General features: G+C 52.5%; 1 protein-coding gene across 2 annotated transcripts in view; it reads left to right on the top strand.

Moving 5' to 3' along the window:
* BANP (BTG3 associated nuclear protein) overlaps positions 1-23,373 on the top strand; it is a 990,655-nt gene that overhangs the window by 559,510 nt on the left and 407,772 nt on the right. For both annotated transcript variants that reach the window (XM_086945823.1, XM_086945822.1), the window contains one exon: positions 5,905-5,967. In XM_086945823.1, coding sequence (XP_086801949.1) covers positions 5,905-5,967 — 63 coding nt within the window. The remainder of the gene's footprint in view (positions 1-5,904; positions 5,968-23,373) is intronic.

Below are 23,373 nucleotides of genomic sequence, written 5' to 3'. Positions count from 1 at the left end.
ATGTCTATATTGGGGAGAGGAGTTGGCCTAACAGCTAGGGTGGTCGACCTCAAATCTGGGAACCTGGTTCGAGTCGTGGCAAGGACGCACAACAGCCTGTGCTTCTGGGCAAATCAATTAATCTCCCCGTGCTTTACAAAAATGAATGTGTCCTGATCTAATGCAACTGGTGCTCGTGTAAAGCCTCCGGGTCAAGTTCATGCTATATAAAACTCTGTTGAAAAAAAAAGAATTTCTCTATCCGTTCTGTCTAGAACAGGTGTGGTTCCAACCGGAGCCTCCCCGGTGCAGAGACCCTTGCCGGTAGACCTTCCACCGGCATTGACACCAGTATCACCAACAACAATGCCAGCTACAGAGCAGCCTGTCCTGTTTAGGTCCAGGAGAAAGGCCCAGATTATAGCAGAGGAGGATAGGTACAGAGAAGAACAGCTGGATACCTACTCATGGCAAGCTGTTGGCAAATGGTGTATGATTTCTTTGGTACGGAGTTCCGCATTACATAGATTATAGCAGTGAAGGAGCCAACTTGCTGCCCCATCCTTCTTCAGACTTAGCAGACTCCTTGGTTTGTCAAAACGTAAGTGGACTGGACAGTACCCTGCGACAGAAATCGAGTATCCCTCAGCACAAACTCATCTGAAATTGGCGTCTTTTCAGGCTGTCCTCAGGAAGGGAATTGCTCTTCCCTACCGTGGAAGCCGAAGCAAACATCCTGATAGAATTCCTCCAGCCAAGACAATCCTTGTCAAAAGGTTAGCTGCCCTTCACTGAGGCACTCACTTGTCCGGTAAAGGCTGCCTTAGAGATCACCACATCAGTTCCAGCAGTACCGCCCCTTAGCCCAGAGATACATGCCTTCATATCCTTCCCCAAAAAGCGTAGCTGTGAAGGTTTTGTCCTGCAATAAGTAAAACTGTTGCACGTTCTCTGCAGACCAACTCAATAGAGAGTTAAAGAAGTTATAGGCAGTAGGGAAGAAAGTATTCTCAGCTGCTAGTTAGCCGTGTGTTCCCTCAACTCTGTCTGTCTCCCTGCTGGGGAGATATATCCTGCGGGACATGGCTGCAATAGTGGTGCTGACCATCCCAGACGAACTCAAGAAATATTTTGGCAAGGTGGCAAGGATAGACAAACTCCTCAAGGCACATTATCAGAGCTGGCCTCAATACTGTCGACTTAATGGCCAGGGCTGTGGGCTCTTCTCTAATATTACGCAGACATGCTTGGCTCAGGCCATCTTGGTTCTCCGGCAATTTGCAGTCTGCTGTTATGGACTTGCCATTCTATAGGACGTGCCACTCCAGAGTCCAGTCTGATGCCACCTTGGAAAGATTCAAGATGGGCAGATGACAGCACGATCGTTGGACTTTCAGTCACCTAACAGAGACTACAGGCAGTTTTGACATGTTTGCTGCTTCTCATCGCATCAACGTCCACCATCAGCCTTCCCAATCAGCTAAGCAATACCAAATCCATCTGTGTCAACATTGAAGAGACAGAGGCAAAGAAAGGGGGGCACACACCTAGCTGCTCTCTGCCTCTCATGCATCACCTAAAGTCACTTTAATTTCTGTAACGTATTACCAGTGTGTTAAAATTATAGGGGGTATGATCTTCTCTTCCTGCAGGCATCTTCCCCAGATCCCTTCACACAGGTCCCATCATCCATAATACCACTTTGGATCTTGAAGCAGGAGGTGGTAGCCTTGATGCAGAAAGGAGCATTGGAGTGGGTTCCAGAACAGGAAATTGTAAAGGGGTGCTACTCTCAGCACTTCCTGATTCCATAAAAAAGACATCAGTCTTTGTCTAATCCTAGACCCAAGGGTTATGAAATTGTTTCTGTGCACAGAAATAATCGAAAATCTATCAATGGCTCATGGTCTGTTGGCCCTCAAAGTTGAAAACTGGTTGGTATTCCTAGACATGCTCGATGCGTACTTCCACATACAGTTCCTGCAATCTCACAGAATCATTCTTGCATTTTGTGGTAAAACTTACTCACTAACAGGTATTGACTCCGGTCAACATCGGCACCATGAGTATTTACCAGGCTAATGGCAGTGGTTGTGACCTGAGAAAGTCAGGGATTTCCTTTTTCCTGTAACTAGATGACTGGCTGCTCAAAGCCAGCTTCCTGCAGATGGTGTTGCATCACCTGTAGACAGCAGCTTCCCTGCTGTCCTTCTTGAGCTTTTCGATCAAAGCACCCAAGTCTCAACCTGAGCCTTTTCAGTTTCCTGTTTATAGGAGCAGTTTTGGACAAAAAATTGCTTTGAGTTATCTATCCTTCCCAGAGCATCCGGAACATTTGGGGTATGATTTCAGTGTTTCATGTCGTAGATGGTATTCCATTCCTGATGGTTCTTTGCCTACTGGGTCTACTGGTTAGTCATGTTGGTATGCTGGCACTTGAGAACTCCAGTGTTTCCAGTAGAGACCATGATCTGTTGTACTCCATCACGATCTCATGGGGCACAGCAGAGGACCTGGACTGGTGATCTGTAGTGGAGCCCCTTCCCGAATTATGGTCTTCTACCCCCCACGAACCATGATTGCAATGGTGACAGCTGCATCCACTTATGGAGTAACAGGCGATCGGAGTCCTCTGGTCTCCAGAAGAGCAGGTGCTGCTCCGTGGTCTGTCTGTTCGGATCTTGATCGACAATACAACCATGATGTAGTACATCACCAAACAAGGAGAAATGGAATGTCACTTTCTGTGACAAAAAGCACTGAGGCTCTTGGCTTGGGTGCAACAGTTTGAGATCTGGCTAATCTTAAAGTATCTAGCCAGCTCTCTGAACACGATAACCAACAGTTTCAGTCAGCGTCATCTTGCTGACCATATGTGGTGTCTCCACCTGGAGGTGTTTCAGTTCATATTTGCCCTGTAGTGCACTTCTGAGGCAGACCTATTTGCCAACCATGAAAATGCCAATTGCCTTCAGTTCTGTGCTTTCAACTATCTGCTGCAGGTATTCTTGGGGGGTGCATTTTGGTCGAGGCGGTGCTTTCCACTTCACTACGCATTTCCTCACAAGCCCATGATTCCTCAAGTTCTGAGTAAGATCTGGCAGGCCTGGTCCCAAGTCATCTTATTTACCCCAGACTTGCAGAGAATAGTGCGGATACTTAGACCATTTTCTCCGTTTACTGAGTCACTCACTATGGTTACCTCTCAGGCCTCTACGTTTGAGGGATGGCTGCTGCACCCCAACCTCCAAAGTCCCCTCCTTCATGCCTGGAGATTGAGCAGAGACACCTGAGTTTCTTCGAGCTTTACCGGAGACAGTCACCATAATACTGTTGGCTCATCACTCCTGCACCAAGAAGGTGTACTCTAGAGCGTGGTATACATTTGTCTCCTGGTGTGCAGGAAGGAATGTGGATCACTTGAGGGCTCACCTGTTGGAGGTCCTTCATTTGGCTCTCTTATTGGCCCAGCAAGGCTGTGCAGTGGGCACTGTCAAAGAACACATTGTTGCTTTGTCTGCATTTCTGCACGTTGCAGGTCAACCATCCCTTTTCAAATCTCCCATCATAATCAGGTTAAGAGTTGGGTCGCATGTTCACTCTATTTTCCATTGAACTTCTATTTGAACCTTGTTTTGTCTTTCCTGATGGGTGCTGCCTTTGAGCCCCTTAACAGTCGCACATTTTGCCGTTTAAGCAAGTTTTATTAGTGACCATTACTTTGTTGAAATGCATCAGTGAGTTGCAAGCACTGGGTACGCTCGCCCATTGCATGCTTCTTCCTATAGAAATTGTTCCTAAGAGCTAAAGCGACTTTCCTTTTCGTCCTAGACTATGATATTTTATGCCCTCTACATCATCCCAACAAGAAGGTGGAGAGATTACACTAGCTGTAAGCCAGAAGGGCAGTTAGTTTTAACATCAACTACACCAAAGAAATCAGGTCTAATGACCAGTTCTCTGTGGAGTATACACACAATAAAAAAGCAAGGCAGTTCTGCTGGACAACATTGTGCATAAAGGTGTTTATGGCCTTGCATAAAAGGAACTGCTGGAGGAAATCCGGTCTCACACCACCAATGCAAAGTGTTCCACTTTTGCAATAGCCAGGGGTGTTCCTATGGTTAAGCAATATGGGCCTCTCTTCACTCCTTCACATAACATTATTGTTTGAGTCAGAGATGAGAAGCTGTGCAATTTATCACTCTTGGTGCTCCAGAATATCCTCATTTGACCTCTCCGTAAAACTCATCACCTGGGGAAGGGCACTGCTTTGGAATCTTTGCAGCAGGTGAGGTATCTGCTGTTAGAAGCATTACTTTGGATAACTATCTTTTTGGTGGATACTCTACCTGCAGACCTCTCACCGATCCCACCTTCGTCCCTGTTCTGAAGGATGGTCTTAGAAAATGAGTGGCATAGAGGGGGTGCCAAAGAGGTGAGTGGAGTAGAGCGGCATGGAGTGCAGTGGCGTGAAGTGGAGGGGAGTATCTTAGAGTAGAGTGGAGCTGTGTCAAGCGGAGTGGGGTAGAGTAGAGTAGCGCAGAGTAGAGTAGCGTACAGTAGCATAGAACAAAGTGGCTTAGACTGCAGCAGCATGGAGTGGCATAGAGCAGAGCAGGATAGAATGGCATGGATTGGGGTGGAGTAGAGTGCAATGGTGTAGAGAGGCGTAGAGTGGAGCAGCATAGGGAGGAGTAGCGTTCTGTAGAGTGGCAATCTGTGGAGTTGCGTATAGTGGAGTGACGTAGTTGAGTGGCGTAGAGTAGAGTGATATAGAGTGATATAGAGTGGCATTGAGAGGAGTGGAATGGTGTAGAGTGGAGTGGTATAGAGTACTGTAGAGTGGCATTGTGTAGAGTGGAGTGGCATCGAGTTGAGTGCCATTGATTGGAGTGGCGTAGGCTGAAGTGGCATAAACTAAATTTGGGACAGATTGGAGTGGCCAAGAATGGAGAGGTGTATAGTAGAGTGGTATAGAGTAGAGTGACGTGGATTTGGGCAGAGCAGAGTGGAGTGGTGTAAAGTAGAGTGGCATAGAGTAGATTGGCGTAGAGTTGAGTGGTGTATGGTTTTGTTGCGTGGAGTGGCAGAGAGTGATATTCAGTGGCATTGTGTAGCGTGGTGTATAGTCGTATTAAGTGGCATAGAGTTGTACAGTTGTAGATTAAGTAATTAAAGCATTGATAGAGATCGCAAATAGGTTGAAAGCAGCATTAAAAAAAGCGGTATGCTGAAAATAAAAAGTAGGAAATCCCAATGCACTTCCATGAATAATACTGAAACTTTTATAAAATATATAGTGTGCTGCAAAAAGAAAAGATTGTGTTTTGTTGATTTGTATAGGGAACTGGTCACCCGAGAGGGTGTCCAGGTGTTTGGGCAGATGTGTAGGTGTATGGGCCCCAAGGTGCATATACAAAGAGTCAGGTCTTCAGCTCCTTGTGGAACTCAAGAAGAGAGTTGGAGTCTCTGATATGTTGAGGGAGGTCGGCCCATGTCTTGAGTGAAATGTAGGAGAATGAGCGACCTCCAGTTTTGCTTTTGTGAATGCGAGGAGTGAGTCAGAACGTAGGCATCTGGTGGGTTGGTGAGTGTATGCCATTGTTCAGGAATTCTGGTCTTGTGTCTAGGAATAACACATGGACTTGGTCCATGCTCCAGAGAGGAGTTAACACAAGAAAGGACGGGAGCTAAGCAATCAAAAGATTGCAAATGAGATTAACACGAAAACAACTAATGGTATGCTGTGGGTGGGTTGTAAGCCTACTGATAGGTAAGCAGTATGTTTCACAGTACAGTTCATGCGCTGTGTAGGCAAGACGTAAAAAGCACTATTATTATTTAAGTTTCATGCTAGAACGCTTTCCTTTGATTTCATTTTGTTAATACTTCTTTCTGTTTTTATTTTTTTGAATCGTACAGGGACACCTTCACATAGCCCAGGTGCCACAGGGAGAACAGGTGCAGATCACACAGGACAGCGAGGTGAGTCTCTCTTATGTTATGAGAATGTGTGCACTAATTCAAGAACTTCGGCGTCTTTGCAACCAGAGATCTGTGTCCCAGCTTAAATAAATTACTTCAAACTTCCCAGGCACAGGCCGTACTATTCAAAGATGAAGCAACCAGGGTGCCGATGTTTCTTTGAGCTTCCTTTTCCTCTTTCATACGCATTAGTAACATCGGCAGTGTTTGCATGCCCTGAAGAAGGATAGTTTTACAGTTTACTGTTCTTAATAAATACCCCTTTAATACACAGCGTAATTGTACATTGGAAGTTAATTGGTACCATAAGGCCTGCATCCTTTCGATGTAACTATCTCCAAAATAAGAAATATGTATATAGATACACCCAAATCTCGTGCCGCCTGGGGCGCCCCCCCCCTCCACACTCCCCCCGCCCCCCTCATCCCCCCTTCCTTGCTACGCCATTGCATTACGCATAACACACATTTTGTCCACACAGGGAACGGCTTGCAGACAGCCATTTCTTGATGTAGTTTGTGTTATCAGAACAATCCGCAGTTTTTTCTGAAACACTTGGAAGGAACACACGAGATTTCTCTGTAGAATTAGGACTAAGCCTAGAAGGACTTGGAATGTGCTGCAGCAGAGGCGAGGAATAGACTTCCGTTTCTTGCCTGGGTGTATTCAGCACGTGCAGCCGGAAGCACTGATTTTCAACACTCACTGCACATGCTGAGAGAGAAGGCAGGCTCCAAATGCAATTATATTGTTCTTTTTCAAATTGCATTTTTCATCTTGTAATTTGCTTCTGCAATAAAGATTGTTTCTTTTTAAAGTTCCTGCCTCAAAGACCACAAGCTTGAGGATTTTGGAACACTGGTGCTATTTTGTGATTCCTATAATGCTATCCTTTGTCCCTGTTGAGGCATCCGCTTTGCTAAAGGGAAATGGCTGCCAGAGAGAGACATTCTTTAGATGGTATAGCTATTATTTAAGGTCTCGCCAAGCAAAAATTTAAACTTTGTTTCATAACCACTTTTATTGGGATGACGAGTGGTTTGAATCATGAATACACGTTTTTAAATAAAAGCTCGAAGTTTAATATGGATGTTAGTGGCTGAGAGACATCCTTGAAAAAAATCCATATTGTGCAAGCAGACTATTGAAATCCAGCTGGTAGCTGAGCCACAGTGCCACTAACGAGATTGTTTTTGTTCCCTGCTGAGTCCCGGATTGACCCGGATTCGCATTGTGTTTTAGTGGAGCTGGCACATGCATGCCAGCTCTGAATTACCAATGGCTAGAGGACACTTTTGCAATGGAGTCTGTATTCAAAGTCGAAGGGGTAGCAGGAGTGGCTTTGCTCCCTTAATTAAACCACGGGAAGGAACTTGGCATGACCTTAACCCTTTCATAATGCTCTAGAGTTTATCATCTGTTATGTTCTGTGAATTTATAGAGCGCTGCGAATTACCCATGAGGGTTTCCAGGCGCTGGTCCCATCCCATTGATTCCAAACTGATGTCACTTGGGTTGTTTGTTAGAGTTTTATGGTTGAAATGTCAAAATACAAAGTCTTGAGTCCACATGTCTACCGGTATAGCCTCAAGATAAGTATATATTGGGAAGTACAAATGTATTATCATTAACTTCACATTTATATGCTGTTCATCCTTAATGTAGTGACTCACATTTTTCATGGGAAGCAACATAAGTTATGCGTAGCATAGTCTCCAACCGCAGAGATGAGTATTGTATGTTCTTTTCTTTAAACCATTAATAAAAACCAAGAGTTTAACTTGTTGTAAAAATTGTTTGTTGGTGTAAACACCCAGTTAATAGAACTAGCCAAACTTATATGCATTCTTAATTAGATTAGATTGGTTAAGTCATTGGGGTTGCATGGCAGTTCTCAGATGGTGCCAGCATTATCTCTAGCTGCCCACCCATGCTGCTTTGATGTAATTGATCGTTTCTGTGCTGGACCTCAGCTGGCTGCACGGTTGGCAACCCCTTACAGTCAAGTGGCTGCCAAGTCACAGTAGCAGTAGGACCACTGATTATCCTGGCATGGGTCCGTCAGGGAGAGTTTAGTGGACGAGGGATGGAAAAACAAACAAATCTGAAAGAAACACGTTAGTATTAGATTCCTTACCTTAGAATATCCCCAGGCGTCAGTCTGGATCCGGAAACTTTTGCGTAGCAGTACCCCTGCACGTCGGTAGGCGTCGTCTGCAGGCGTCCCCTGCGGCTCCGCGCCCGTCGTTGGCGTCGTGCGCCGTGATGACGTCGCTGGAGTATATAGACGCCGCCTCCGCGCGCTGACGTCAGTTCTTCTTTTTTCCACGCCAGTAAGCGCAGATCCGAAGAGCAGTACTCCGGTCTTTTGACCAAGTTTTGTTAACTTCTTATATCTTTTTGGTGCCGGTTGGATGCCCGGTTTCAAGAATTGTGACGGTTGTGACCGCACGATGTCGGTCACGGACCATCACCGACTCTGCCTCCGGTGCCTGGGCCCCGACCACGACGTGGACGCCTGCGTCGATTGCCGGGCCCTGACTAATAAGGCTAGACGGGAGCGGTCCCGCAAGCTACTCGAGCTCCGGGTGTCGGCCCTGCGTCGAGAGCAGTCCCGGTCCGGCCGGAGGTCCAGGGAGCGTTTGAGGGAGCGGTCGCGGAGCCGTGCTGAGCGCTCCGGAAGTAGTCACCATTCGTCGGGCTCCTCAGGTAAGAAACACAAGAAGTCGGGGCGTCGTCATCGTACCCCCGACTCCCCCCCGACGCTCGCGCAACGCGGCCGGGGGTTCGGGTGACCCCACCCCCGCGGCTCCGCGAGAGTCGCCGGCGCGGCCTGCTCCATACCCTCCGGTCCCTGGGCTAGGTGCGACGCCTGAGGAGATTGAGGCGTTCCTCATGGCCATGAGGGCGCTCACTTCTCCGACGGGGCCTACGGCGCCTTCGGGGCCAGTGCTGCCGTCCGGGGGCCCTAGCGGTTCGGGTGTCCCTGCCTCAACGCCATCGGGTGCTCCTGCCCCGGTGCCGCCGACGGCTCCGACCCCGGCGCCGCAAGGGCCTTCGGGGTCGACGCCGGCTGGTCTACCGGCCTCTCCGGCGCCGATTCCATCGGGGTTACCCCCGACGCCGTCCCCGCGCGGCGCCGGTTCTCCTGTGCCGGCTCCGGGCGGCGCCGGCTCCGGGCGGCGCCGTCCCCATACCCTCCCCGAATCCGGACGCAGAGTCGGACCGGCGTCGCTCGACGCCGGGCTCGACGCCGATGGGGCCTGTGAACCCCGAGGAGCCGGTCTACAGTGTTGACTCCGAATATGGAGATGATGTAGAGTACGGAGAGGGTTGGGAGGGGTCTGAGGACCCTCTGTCCCGTGAGTGTCAGTACGACGTGGACTGGTCAGGTGACTTGGGTGATGCCAGTGGTCTGGACGACTCTCCTAACCCTGGCTTTGTCTCGCCTCCTACCGTGGCATCGGAGGAGGGGGCTGCTTATTCAGTGGTGTTGATGAGGACTGCCAAGGCCTTACACCTTGAGCCCCCCCCTCGCGGCCGTGAGGCCTAACATCCTCACTGAGGTCTTCAAACCGCAGTCATGCCCACAGGAGCCACTGCTGCCGTTTAACGAAGCCTTGTCGGACGTTCTTTTGGGCACGTGGTCCAGGCCCTCTTCAGGTTCGCCTGTTGATAGGAACGTGGCCAGACGCCACCGTCCGTGTCCGGACGACCCCAAGTTCCTGTCCACCCATCCCACCCCTGAGAGTCTGGTGATCCAGGCCTCGACTTCCCAGACCGTATTCCCGTCGGCCCCGCCCGACCGGGAATCTAAGAGGTACGACCAGTATGGCAAGAAGGTCTTCTCGTCCCTGAGTTTGGGACTGCGGTCTTGCAACACCGCTTGCCTCTTGGGCCGCTACACCTACTCTGTGTTGGATACGGTCGCGGAACTGCTGCCAGAATGCCCCATGGAGGTGCGGGCGAAGCTCGGCAAGGCTGTGGCTGAGGGCCGAGACGCAGCAAAATATTCCATACGGTGTGGTCTTGATACGACCGACTCGCTGGGCAGAGCGATGTCCACGACGGTGGCGATTCGTCGCCACGCCTGGCTGAGATCCGCCAACTTTTCGGCAGATGTCCAGAATGCTTCGATGGACATGCCGTTTGATGGCTGTCGCCTGTTTGGTGACAAGGCGGACCACGCGCTGGAGCGCTTCAAGGACTCCAGGGTCACGGCCAAGTCCTTGGGTCACGGCCAAGTCCTTGGGTCTCTCGACCCAGCGCCAGCAAACGGGTTCGTTTCGCTCCTTTCGTGGCCAAGGAAGGGGCGTCCCCACACGTGCTGCCAGCCACGCGCCGCAACAATCTTATCAACGAGGTGGCGGCCGTGGAAACCGCCGTGGAGGCGGTCGGGGTCAACGGCGAGGTCAGGCCACACCTCCCCCCGCAGCATCAGCCTCCAAATCCTCCTAGTCCGTGCTTTCAGGCCCATGCGACGCCAGTGGGTGGCAGGGTTCGCCATCTCCACGCCCGCTGGCGCGCAATCACATCGGACAGGTGGGTGCTGCAACTCGTCCGAAGGGGCTACTCCCTCCCCTTCGAGACCAATCCTCCAGCCATGCCACCGCAGAACCACCGTGTGTCGGTGGACCACTTGACACTTCTGCAGGAGGAAGTTACGGCCCTCTTGGCCAAGGGGGCCATCAAGCGCGTTCCTGGGCCAGAAGTAGGGCGTGGTTGCTATTCCCACTACTTTCTGGTGCCCAAGAAGGACAAAGGGGGCCTACGTCTTATCTTGGATCTACGGAACGTCAACGGCTTCCTCCGGAAGGAGAAGTTCAAGATGTTGACATTAGCTCAGGTCTTGGCTGCTCTAGACCCACAAGACTGGATGGTAGCGTTGGACTTGCAGGATGATGCGTATTTTCACATCCCCGTCCTGCCGGCCCACCGGCGTTACCTGCGGTTCACGGTAGGCCAGGAGCACTTTCAGTTTATCGTGCTCCCCTTCGGCCTTACCAGCGCCCCACGGGTGTTCACAAAGGTGATGGCGGTGGTCGCAGCCCATCTGCGCAGGTTAGGGGTTTCAGTCTTCCCCTACCTAGACGACTGGTTGTTGAAGGCGAGCTCGCCCCAGACAGTCGTCCACCACCTTCAGATGACGGCAGACCTCTTGCACGAGCTGGGGTTCTCCATCAATGTGCCGAAATCACACCTGTGTCTCTCAAAAGCTCCTTTTCATCGGAGCGGTTCTGGACTCGGCGCAGTTTCGGGTTTATCCTCCGGAACGGCGGGTCCGGGATATACAGGCTTTGATTCCCATCTTTCAGCCGCTATCCCGGGTTTCGGTCAGGTTGACGCTGCAGCTGCTGGGGCTGATGGCTTCCTGCATCCTTCTGGTGCATCACGCCCGGTGGCGGATGCGGGCTCTGCAGTGGGACCTGAAGTTTCAGTGGGCCCAGCATCAGGGCAACTTGTCCGACCACGTCTTGATCTCGGAGGGCACTGCGAGACAACTGCAGTGGTGGCTTACGGACCGCGATTGGGTCAGAGGCAGATCCCTCTCCCTTCCCCAACCGGAGCACGTTGTCGTGACGGACGCGTCCCTCCAAGGCTGGGGAGGCCACTTGGGAGAGGCGGAGATCAGAGGCATCTGGTCTCCGGCGGAGTCCCGGCTGCATATCAACCTGTTGGAGCTACGGGCGATTCGTCTAGCACTGAAGGCATTCCTCCCCTTTGTCAACGGGAGTGTGGTGCAGGTGTTCACGGACAACACCACCGCCATGTGGTACTGCAACAAGCAGGGCGGGGTGGGGTCGTGGACCCTTTGCCAGGAGGCTCTGCGTCTCTGGCAATGGCTGGAACGTCAGGGCGTGACTCTGACGGTTCAACACCTGACAGGTTCTCTGAACGCCAGGGCGGACGAACTCAGCCGTCGGTGCTCGAGGGATCACGAATGGCGTCTGAACTCGGACGTGGCGCAAGGCCTCTTTCTGCAATGGGGAGAGCCTTGGTTAGATCTATTCGCCACAGAAGAGAACGCGCAATGTCATCAGTTCTGCGCGTTGGAGTTTCCAAGACGGCACTCGCATGGCGACGCCTTTCGGCGCGAGTGGAGTTGCGGTCTGTTATACGCCTTTCCGCCTATACCACTTCTGCCCAGAGTGCTGAAGAAGATCAGGCGCGACCGGGCCCAAGTCATCCTTGTGGCTCTGGACTGGGCTCGAAGGTACTGGTATCCCGAGCTACTCAGTATGTCAGTCGGTCCCCCGATCCGCCTGCCCCTTCAGGAGGACCTTCTGTCGCAGCAGCAGGGGACGGTCTTCCACCCGAACCTGTCCAGCCTCCACCTCCATGCGTGGAGATTGAGCGGCGGCAGTTGAGGCCATTTGACTTGCCTCCTGAAGTCTGTGATGTGATTCTGGCAGCCAGGCGTCCCTCCACGAAGTCGGTATACGCCTGTCGGTGGAACAGATTTGTGGCATGGTGCACAGCAAAGGCTGTGGACCCTCTTTCTGCCCCTCTTTCCGAGGTTCTTCTTTTTTTTCTCTCTCTTGCCCAGCAGGGCTCTGCTCTGGGCACTATCAAGGGCTACCTTTCGGCCCTTTCAGCCTTTCTAAGGCTTCCTGATCAGCCTTCTTTGTTCAAGTCCCCTGTTGTAACGAGATTCTTGAAGGGCATCACACACATGTATCCTGTTCCGTTTGTGATGCCTCAGTGGGACTTGAACCTGGTTCTAACCTTTTTGATGTGTGCTCCCTTTGAACCACTTCATTCCTGTCCTCTCCGTTTCTTGACTTTGAAAACGGCCTTCCTGGTTGCCATCACCTCTGCCAGGAGAGTGAGTGAGCTCCAGGCTCTTTCTGTCAAACCTCCTTTCTTGTCCATTCATCCAGACAAGGTGGTTCTAAGGACTAGACCTTCTTTCCTGCCCAAAGTAGTTTCTGCTTTTCACATCGGGCAGTCCATCACCCTCCCCTCCTTCTTCCCGCCTCCGCATCCTTCAAAGGATGAAGAGCGGCTCCATCGTCTGGACCCAAAACGTGCGCTTTCATTTTACATGGATCGCACACGCCAGTTCCGGGTGGATGACCAACTGTTTGTTGGCTATGTGGGTGCGAAGAAGGGACGGGTGGTACATAAACGGACCATCTCTCGGTGGGTCGTTCTGTGCATCAAAGGGTGCTACTCTTTGGCTCGGAAGGAGCCTCCTGTTGGGCTGAGGGCCCATTCCACTCGGGCCACGGCGGCTACTACTGCCCTGGGCCGGGGAGTCCCCTTGCAGGACATTTGCCAGGCGGCTACGTGGGCCTCGCTGCACACCTTCGCGAGGCACTACTGCCTGGACAGTCAAGTCCGGAGGGATGGCTTCTTTGGCCGTTCTGTCCTCCAGGACTTGCTGGTGTAGGAATGTATTGGTTCGCAGACCCACCACCGGGGTTGGTATTGCTGGGGTATCTATTCTAAGGTAAGGAATCTAATACTAACATGTTTCTTTCAGATGAACAAGTTACTTACCTTCGGTAACGATATATCTGTAAGAAACATTAGTTAGTATTAGATTCCTTACCGACCCACCCATCCTCCCCGTTCTGCGAACTGATACCTAGGGTTAAGGACAATCCCTTTCAGGGCCCTAGTTTCAAATGGCACCAGTGTTGGTTCTCACATGGCTCTGCGTGTTCTGGCGCGGAAAAGCTGTGTGCAAAGAACTGACGTCAGCGCGCGGAGGCGGCGTCTATATACTCCAGCGACATCATCACGGCGCACGACGCCAACAACGGACGCGGAGCCGCAGGGGACGCCTGCAGACGACGCCTACCGACGCGCAGGGGTACTGCTACGCAAAAGTTTCCGGATCCAGACTGACGCCTGGGGATATTCTAAGGCAGAGGTCTTCAAACTTTTCCAGGTTGAGCCCCCCCCAGCTGAATTCCCCCAGATGTTGGGCCCCCCCACCACCCGACAAACCTCGGGAATCCGGCACACCACATGATCGACTGCCACGCGCACACCATGGGCCATATCCGGCAAACAATGCTCAACACAACAAGAGTGCCTAGCAAACTGCAGGCCTGTGAGTGGGTGTGACGAAATGACAGAGGCGTACCAGACAGCTCAAAACACAATCCTCCAAGACAAAATGTGCGCAAATTCTCCCCACTAGGATGCCCTGCCTTACACAGGGCACAGATCAACAACAACACCACCAACATGAATGTGACAGGTGTCGCGGTGCCCAGCCACACTTAGACTCTCAATCTGTGGGTGAATCCCTGCCACTGCTATCCTCAGGCTGTGCTCCACATCCAGTTCTAAACGGTACCTAGTCTTCAACACCACAAGTGCTGAGAACCCAATCTCACAAACTCCCCAACAAATAAACAAATACATTGTAGGATGTAAAGCACCATGCACAAGTGAACCAAAGGGAGGACCGGAGTGATGAACCCACTATAGGGAACACACCATGGGTGCTTCACCAAACGGAACCCAAAACATGGAACCCGACCTTGCCCATGGGGGCCCCGCATTCAAGTAGCAGCTGGACGTCACGCAAAATGTCACACGCATGATGCATAGATCCCACACATGAGCACACATAGAATACAGAACAGTAACACATAGGCAAGGGAGCAGCCAAACAATTCAAATACCTTCCACTCTGAACCACAGCTCTCATGGCACCAAGAAAGCAAAGGAAGTCATCACAACCCTCCCCATCCATCATGTACACCTTGTCATCCACCAACTCCCCCACCATTCATTCCCTCCCTCCATCTGAGCCCCATCCACATCCAAACCCCTTCAACCACTTGCAAACCCATCCACCTGCCATCCCTCCATCCATCATCTCACCTCTTCATCCCTCCATCCACCCCCTCACCCATCCATCCATCATCCATCCATCCCTTCACCCAATCTATCCCCTCACCAATCCATCCACTCTTCCACCCATCCATCCACCCACTCATCCATCCAACCATTCACCCAAGCTATCCTCCCACTCATCCATCCACTCCTCCACTCATCCATCCACTCTTCCACCCATCCATCCACTCCTCCTCCCATCCATCCACTCATCCATCCAACCACCCACCCTCTCACCCATCCAGCCATCCCCCCACCCACTCATCCATCCACCCAGTCACTCATCCGTCCACCCAGTCAACCCCCACTCATCCATCCACCCATCCATCCATCCCGCTCTCCACCCTCCCCCCCACTCATGCATGCACTCTCTGACCTATCCATCTCCATGCTCCTCTCCTCACCCATCCATGCACACACCTGCCCATCCACTCTGCCAATCATTCATCCATGTCATCATTTAATGTCCGTCCCTAAGTTCAGACTGGCCACCAAAGGCGGAAAATCACTGGCAGTCCTAGGCGCTAATGCCTGGAACATACTTCCAGCTCACCTCCGAGCAACTTCATCAGAACAAACCTTTAAAAAATTACTAAAAACTTGGATCTATGGATTGGCCGAATCAAAGTGTAAAACCCTTGTCTAAATTACACCTAAAGCTCAGTTAAAACCACCTGACAATCTATTAGCAATGAAGTCGCAGCGCCAAGATGCTCCCTGGAGTGTTTGTGCGCTATATAAAAAACCCCAAACATCAAACATCAAACATCACTCATCCCTCCATCCATCCTCCCCCTCTCTCTCCATTCCCCCCTCACCCAGCCACCCATCCCCCCATCCACCCTTCACCCATCCACCCACTGATCCATCCACTCATGAATCCATCCATTGACCACTCATCCACCCCTTCACTCCTCCATCCATCCCCCCGTCCATCCACCCTCCTCAATCACCCATCCATCCCCACATCCACCCCTTCACTCATACATCCATCCATTCATTCATTCATCCCTTCACCCATCAATACATCAATCCATCCATCACCTCTCTCATCCATCCACCCACCGACTCGTCCACCATCCATCCACCATCGATCCATCCACCATTTCACTGTTCCATCCACCCCTCCACCCATCCATCTACCCTTCCAACCATACACACATCATCCACTCCCATCCATCCCTCCACTCATGCATCCATCCTCTCTCCCACCATCCATTCACCCCTTCACTCACCATCCATCCCCTCCCTCATCCATCCACCCCCCACCCATACATCCACCACTCCACCCTCACACCTTTTATGATTCAAATTAGAATCTGCAGACCAACATCCCTGAACACCGGGTGCCCACACAAAGATCCTCATGAGTTGAGGACCGCATGGCCAAACCCGGATTGCAACCTCTCCCTCCCTTCCCAAAATAACTGAAAAACTCCCGCCCCCCCCAACTCCCCCTCACTACCACCCCCCTTGAAAGGCTGGGGCCCTGGACCAGAGCCCACCCTGCCCGTGCCTCAAAACCTCTGCGAAACCTTCTCTCCCTTCTGGCAAGAGCTAACTCTCCCAGGAGGGGGTTAATTCACAGAGCTGACAGCTTCAGCTGCAGTGGGAGGCAAGGGGTCTCCTCTGCTAAAACTGAAAGCGTGTCTGTTTGTTTGCTTTCGTTTTTAGCAGAGGAGACCCCTGCCTCGCAGAAGGTGTCAACTCCGTGAATTGGCCCCCTCCTGGGAGAATCACCCAGACAAAGAAACGGGCACAAAGGGAAGATCGAAGTGGAGCCCGCGCCCCCCCTGGGATGGCGCCGAGCCCCCCCAGGGGGGCGCGCCCCACAGATTGAAGAACCCTGTTCTAAGGTAAGGAATCTAATACTAACTAATGTTTCTTACCGATATATCGTTACCGAAGGTAAGTAACTTGTTCTGTAGTAGGGGATCTCTGTGTATAGTCATAATCTAGTGAATAGTCCCGCCCATGTGCGTGGACCTCGGCAATCAAAAATAATCTCTTAAGGTGTCAAAATAATGCAGAAACTGCAAAGACACTTAAGAGAGAATTTAAAGACAAATAATGCAGCCTATATCCACAGGCTACACTGTCCAGTACTTCAACTAGAATTTCCACCCAAAAAAACACCACACACAACACAGCCTGCAGTTTCTACCATAGAGAAACTTGCCTCCCCCAGTCAAAGACTCTGGAATGATAGAGAGGAAGGTAGGGACAGACAAGCCCCATAGGCTGCCATTATGTGGCTTAAATAGGATACTGCGCCTTTAAGAGAACTTTCCAGAACTTCTCCCAGTATCCCAGAATGCATAGCAGGTCCCTCTTACTTCAGTTCTTTTTTCCGGCTCCTGCTTACAGGACCCTGGCATTGAGCTCTCCCTTTCTCAAGGGTTTATTCGAATTGTTTTTGCACTTTTTGACTTTTAAAAGTGTTGCAGTTGTTTCTTGGTGCTCTCCTCTCTCTTTTGTGCTGTTTCTAGGTGTTTTGGGGCTCCAAAATGCCTGGCCTTTTTGTGAAGTGCCCAGCATGTGAGAGGAAGAAGGCCAAGAGTGATCCCCATGAGGTCTGCATCGTGTGCCTTCCGGAAGATCATGTCCCTGAGGAGTGTGTAATCTGCCAGCAGCTTTCTGCTCGGACCTTGAGGGACAGATTGAAGATCGGGCTGGCTGGCCTGGAGGATAGGCGTCTGCGGGCTGCAGGTGGGTCTAGGCAGCCTGGGAAGGTTCCCTCTGCCTCTGCGGAGGCCCCCGGGGGGCTCCCCGGGGGCAGGAAGTCCAGCAATCGGTCCCATTCTCCGTCGGCGTCGATGGCATCGACGACGGCGTCGAGAGGGATGACGACGGCGTGCTCCCCTTCTCCCCGGGGCTCCGGGTCGAGACGGCGTGTTGGCTCGACGGCGAAGTAGAAGCCGACGTCGAAGCCGCCGTCGACGTCATCGTCGTCGTCGACGTCGAGATCTTCCTACCGTCGACGAAGACACAGTGACGTGTATCGACGCTCGCCGTCGAAGCGACGCCGACGCTCGCCGTCGAGGCGACACCGTCGGTCGTCGTCGAGGCGACACCGTCGATCGCCGTCGAGGCGGCACCGCCGATCGACGTCGAGGGGCTCCTCGACGTCGGGATCATCAAGACGGCGGCGCTCGTCGTCGAGGGCGGGCCGCCCGACGTCGAGAGGACGACGGGAGAGGTCGCGACAAAGGAGATCGACGTCGAGGAGTCGACGTTCGACGTCGAGGAGAAGAGGGTCGACGCCGAGGAGACGGCGTTCGACGCCGGAGTCCAGGAGACGTCATTCGACGCCGCAGAAGCGTCGTTCTGCGTCCAGCAGACAGCGGTCAGCGTCGAGGAGTAGGTCACCCTCTCCAAAACGGCGGAAAAGGGACTCTAGCCCCAGGAGTCACTCTGCGTCCAGTGGAGGTCGCAAAAGGAAGAGGTCGCCTGCTGACGGGGATGGCTCGCCGCACCCCTCGCCTAAGGGGACGCCGGGCTCGGCGTACTCGGAGGTGTACACTCCGTCTCGGCCCAGAACTCCGACTCCTCCCCCCGTGCCTAAGGAGGACCCTCCGCCCAAGCCACCACTGCCTTCGGGGGACCCTTCTCCACCCCCGGTCCCTCCGCATGGGCCCGCGCCGCAGCCGAAGGTTCCTCCGCCGAGGTCCACTTCCCTGCCGTCCCTGCCTGCTCCTCCCAAGGGGACTCCAAAACCGAAACCCCGGGAGGAACCGAAGACACCTCGTGATGGGCCGAGGAAGACCCCTCCGCGCAAACCTAAGGAGCGCCCACGAGCTGGCAGGTCTCGCTCTCGCTCTGGGCGGAAGGAGAGATCGAGATCATCCACGAGATCGAGGCACCGCCATAGGAGGCGCGAGTCTCGCTCACGCACGAGGTCCTCTGGGACCAGGGATTATTCACCTACCCTATCGGGGTCACCGGACACCAGAGTGTCCCCGATAGACGACCTGGTGGCCTTTCAGGACGTACTGCTGCGGGGCGCGGCGAAGCTCGGCATTTCCCTGACAGTGCCTACACCGAAGACATCGGTCATTTTCGAGACGCTACATCAGAAGCATCTGTCTCGTCCTCTTCTGCCCCTGGTGCCGGGCCTGGAAGAACCTGCCATGGCGCTGTTTCTCACCCCGGCTGTGACGAGGGCGGCTCCGTCGAGATTACTAAAGAAGTACCGGGCTCCCGACTCGGATCCGGCCTTTTTGAGGGCGGAGCCTCCGCCTGACTCCGTCATCGTCACGGCGGCCCGCAAGCAGCATGCCACCACCCCGACCTCCACGGTTCCCCCGGACAAGGAATCGAGATGGATGGACTCGGCGGGGAGGAAAGTTTGTGGTACTTCCGCGACCTCCATGAAAGCGGCGAGTGCCACGGCTTTATTGGGTCGCTACGACCGCGCCCTCTGGGACTCCCTTGAGCGCTTTGCGGAGCATTTGCCCCGGGAGCAGCGTGAAGACTTCGTGGAAGTCCTGAGTGAGGGTATGCTGGTGGCCAACCAGATAATCAGCGCGGCTGCGGACTCTTCCCTGTTGGCGGCTCACGGATTTTGCCACGGGATCAACCAACGGCGCCACGCATGGCTCCGGCTTACGTCCCTGAAACCGGACGCACAGCAGAGGGTGGCCAATCTGCCGTTTTCCGGTGAGACCCTCTTCAGGGAAACATGCTGATGATGAAATGGCCCGCATGAAGGCGGAGGCCGAAACGCTGACGGCTGTGGGCCTGGAAAAGCCCAAAGAGACCAAGAAGCAGTACCGCCCCTTCCAACGGCGGTTCGGCGGACAAGGCCGAGGTCGAGGACAGGCTTCGGGGCACTCGCAACAGCAGCAGTTCCGGAAGCCGTTCCAGAAGCGGCAGAGGGGCAGGGGAGGCCAGCAGTCGGCTCCGGCGCCCAAGGGCCAGGCGGGGTCTAGGCCCTAGGAACTTACTTCCCCCGGATCCGTTACCCACTCCGGTAGGGGGAAGCATCCAATTTTTTCTGGCAGAGTGGAGAAAAATTACTCAGGACAAGTGGGTGCTGAATATTGTTTGCAATGGATACAGTCTTCGGTTCACCAGCCCTCCTCCAGCTATTCCCCCGGTCAGCTCGCAGTTTCAGCTGCGCGAGCTTCAGGCGGAAGCGGATATCCTGTTGAGGAAAAGGGCGATAGAGGACGTACCTCGGTCTCAGAGACGAAGAGGTCTGTACTCCCGGTTCTTCCTGGTTCGCAAGAAGGACAAGAACGAGTTCAGGCCCATTCTGGATTTGCGACAGGCAAACAAATGGATTTGCAGGGAGAAGTTCCGCATGCTGTCGTTGCATCAGATTTACCCTCAGTTGCAACAGGGAGACTGGCTTTGCGCTATAGACCTACAGGATGCTTACTTCCATGTGCCCATTGCACACAAACACAGGAAGTTCCTGCGGTTCCAAGTCGGCACCAATCACTATCAATACACAGTACTCCCATTCGGACTGAAGTCTGCGCCGAGAACATTCTCGAAGTGCATGGCGGTGGTAGCAGCACACCTGAGGAAGAACAAGGTGTTCGTCTACCCGTACCTGGACGATTGGTTGATCAAGGCATCCTCCTTCTCGGAAGCGCGAGCACACTTCCAGAAGACGTGCGTTCTCTTGAACAAGCTGGGGCTGCACATCAACATGGCCAAGTCTGTCCCGACTCCGGTCCAATGCATACAGTACTTGGGAGCCTCCATCAATACGCTGTCAGCAAGCGTGTCTCCTTCGGAAGAGCGACGATTATCACTCCTTCGGAAGGCTCAGGCTCTCATGACGTCTCCATCTACAACAGTGAGGACGGTGTCTTCTCTACTGGGATCGATGGCCTCTTGTATCTTCCTGACGCCACACGCACGGCTGCACATGAGACCGTTGCAGGAGTGCTTGGAGGACCAGTGGGATCAGAGGAAAGGATCTTGGGACGACAGGATTCGTCTGTCGCTGCATGCTCTTCAGTCTCTGAAGTGGTGGTGTTCGGCGGAGAATCTCCTAAAAGGGGTTCCCTTTCACAAGGACATACCCAAGCAGACTGTCGTGACGGATGCGTCTCTTCTGGGATGGGGAGCGCACTCCGGGACTCTACAGATTCAGGGCACGTGGTCACCGATGGAGGCCACGTATCACATCAATTTCCTGGAACTCAGGGCTGTCCACTTGGCGCTGAAGGCCTTTCTTCCGTCCTTCCGGACCAACTCTCTGCTTGTACAGACGGACAATACCACCACGATGTATTACCTCAACAAGCAGGGGGGCTCGAGATCGCGCACCCTGTCTCAGGAGGCGCAGACGATCTGGCACTGGCTTCTAGCCAGAGGACTGTCGATAACGGCCACCCATCTGCCAGGTGTGCAGAATGTTCAGGCAGACGCACTGAGCAGGCTGCTTCAGGAAAACCACGAATGGGTCATAAACGACGAAGTACTAGGAGAAGTCTTCGCAAGGTGGGGAACTCCAGGCGTGGATTTGTTCGCCACCGCCGAAAACAGCAAGTGCAGAGACTTCGCCTCCAGGTACTTTCAACAAGGGATGCGGGGGAATGCGTTGTGGATCAACTGGACGAACAGTTTTCTGTACGCCTTTCCTCCCATTCCCCTGGTTCCGGCGGTGCTCATCAAGCTGGCCCGATCCAGGACTCGGATGATACTCATCGCCCCGGAGTGGCCCAGGCAGTGGTGGTTCACGGACCTACTTCACCGGTCTCTCCTTCCTCACATTCGGTTGCCGTGCAGGCCGGACCTTCTCACGAAGTTCGGGGGACGGATGTTACACCCCAACCTCTCGTCTTTGAGTTTGGCGGCATGGCTCCTGAGATAGTGCAATATGGCCATCTGAATCTGCCCGATGATTGCATGGACATTCTGAAGGAGTCTAAGAGACCTTCCACTCGGACTTCATATGCTTACAAGTGGAAGAGGTTTTGTATATGGTGCCATTCTAAGAACCATGATCCTACTACCTGCAAGGAAGATGTCATCCTTCCTTATCTTTTACATTTGGCGCAGTCTGGCCTTAATGTCCATTCCATTAAGGTTCATCTGGCTGCATTGACTGCCTACAGGAAATGCCCTTCACAGACTTCCTTTTTCCAGATCCCTGTGATCAAAGATTTTCTGGAAGGTTTGAAGAAAGTATTCCCTCCTGTCAGGCTTCCTTCGCCTTCGTGGGAATTGAATGTGGTGCTGTCCAGGTTGATGAAGGAGCCTTTTGAACCTATTCATAAGGCTTCGTTGCAGCACCTATCCTGGAAGGCGGCGTTCCTCGTGGCCATTACATCGGCCCGCAGGGTGAGTGAAATTCAGGCGTTGTGTTGTAATGAACCTTATTCTGTATTTCATGCTGCTAAGGTTGTTATGCGTACTCACCCTAAATTTCTTCCCAAGGTTATTTCTGATTTTCATATCAACCAGACTATAACTTTGCCTACGTTTTTTCAGAACCCTTCATCTCCAGCGGAGAGGTCTCTCCATTCCCTGGATGTGAGGAGGGTCTTGAAATTTTATCTGGATAAAACCGAAGATATTCGTAGGTCTGACCAATTGTTTGTCAATTATGGATCGGTCAGGACGGGTCTTGCGACCTCTAAGCAGTCCATCTCTAGGTGGATTGTGTCCTGCATACAATTGTGTTATCAGAAAGCTAATAAGACCTTAGGAGGTAAGCCTAAGGCTCATTCCACCAGGGGCAAAGCTGCCACGACGGCTCTGCTCCGTAATGTGCCGTTTGCTGAAATATGCAAGGCAGCCACTTGGAAGTCGGTTCATACCTTTGCTAAGCATTACTGCCTGGACACTGACGCCAGGGCAGACGCTCAGGTTGGACAGGCTTCGCTGCGGAATTTGTTCGCACAGTAGTGGCGTTATGTATTATTCTCCACCGCCGCTTTGGTGTGGGGATGGGCTTGCCATTCTATTCACTAGATTATGACTATACACAGAGATCCCCCACTACAGAAGGAGTAGTTTCTGTCCTGTAACTCCAGTTCTGTAGTAGGGGTATCTCTGTTATAGTCATAAGCGCCCGCCCTCCTCCCCGGTGGAGATTTTTTCATCGTACAAGAATGCGACAGGTCTGGCGTGCTTCGCCTTCAAAAAGAACTGAAGTAAGAGGGACCTGCTATGCATTCTGGGATACTGGGAGAAGTTCTGGAAAGTTCTCTTAAAGGCACAGTATCCTATTTAAGCCACATAATGGCAGCCTATGGGGCTTGTCTGTCCCTACCTTCCTCTCTATCATTCCAGAGTCTTTGACTGGGGGAGGCAAGTTTCTCTATGGTAGAAACTGCAGGCTGTGTTGTGTGTGGTGGTTTTTTTGGTGGAAATTCTAGTTGAAGTACTGGACAGTGTAGCCTGTGGATATAGGCTGCATTATTTGTCTTTAAATTCTCTCTTAAGTGTCTTTGCAGTTTCTGCATTATTTTGACACCTTAAGAGATTATTTTTGATTGCCGGGGTCCACGCACATGGGCGGGACTATTCACTAGATTATGACTATAACAGAGATACCCCTACTACAGAACTGGAGTTACAGGACAG

Source organism: Lissotriton vulgaris, chromosome 12, assembly GCF_964263255.1.
Source record: "Lissotriton vulgaris chromosome 12, aLisVul1.2, whole genome shotgun sequence".
Classification (NCBI taxonomy): domain Eukaryota; kingdom Metazoa; phylum Chordata; class Amphibia; order Caudata; family Salamandridae; genus Lissotriton; species Lissotriton vulgaris.
This window is presented reverse-complemented; position numbering and strand designations above follow the sequence as displayed.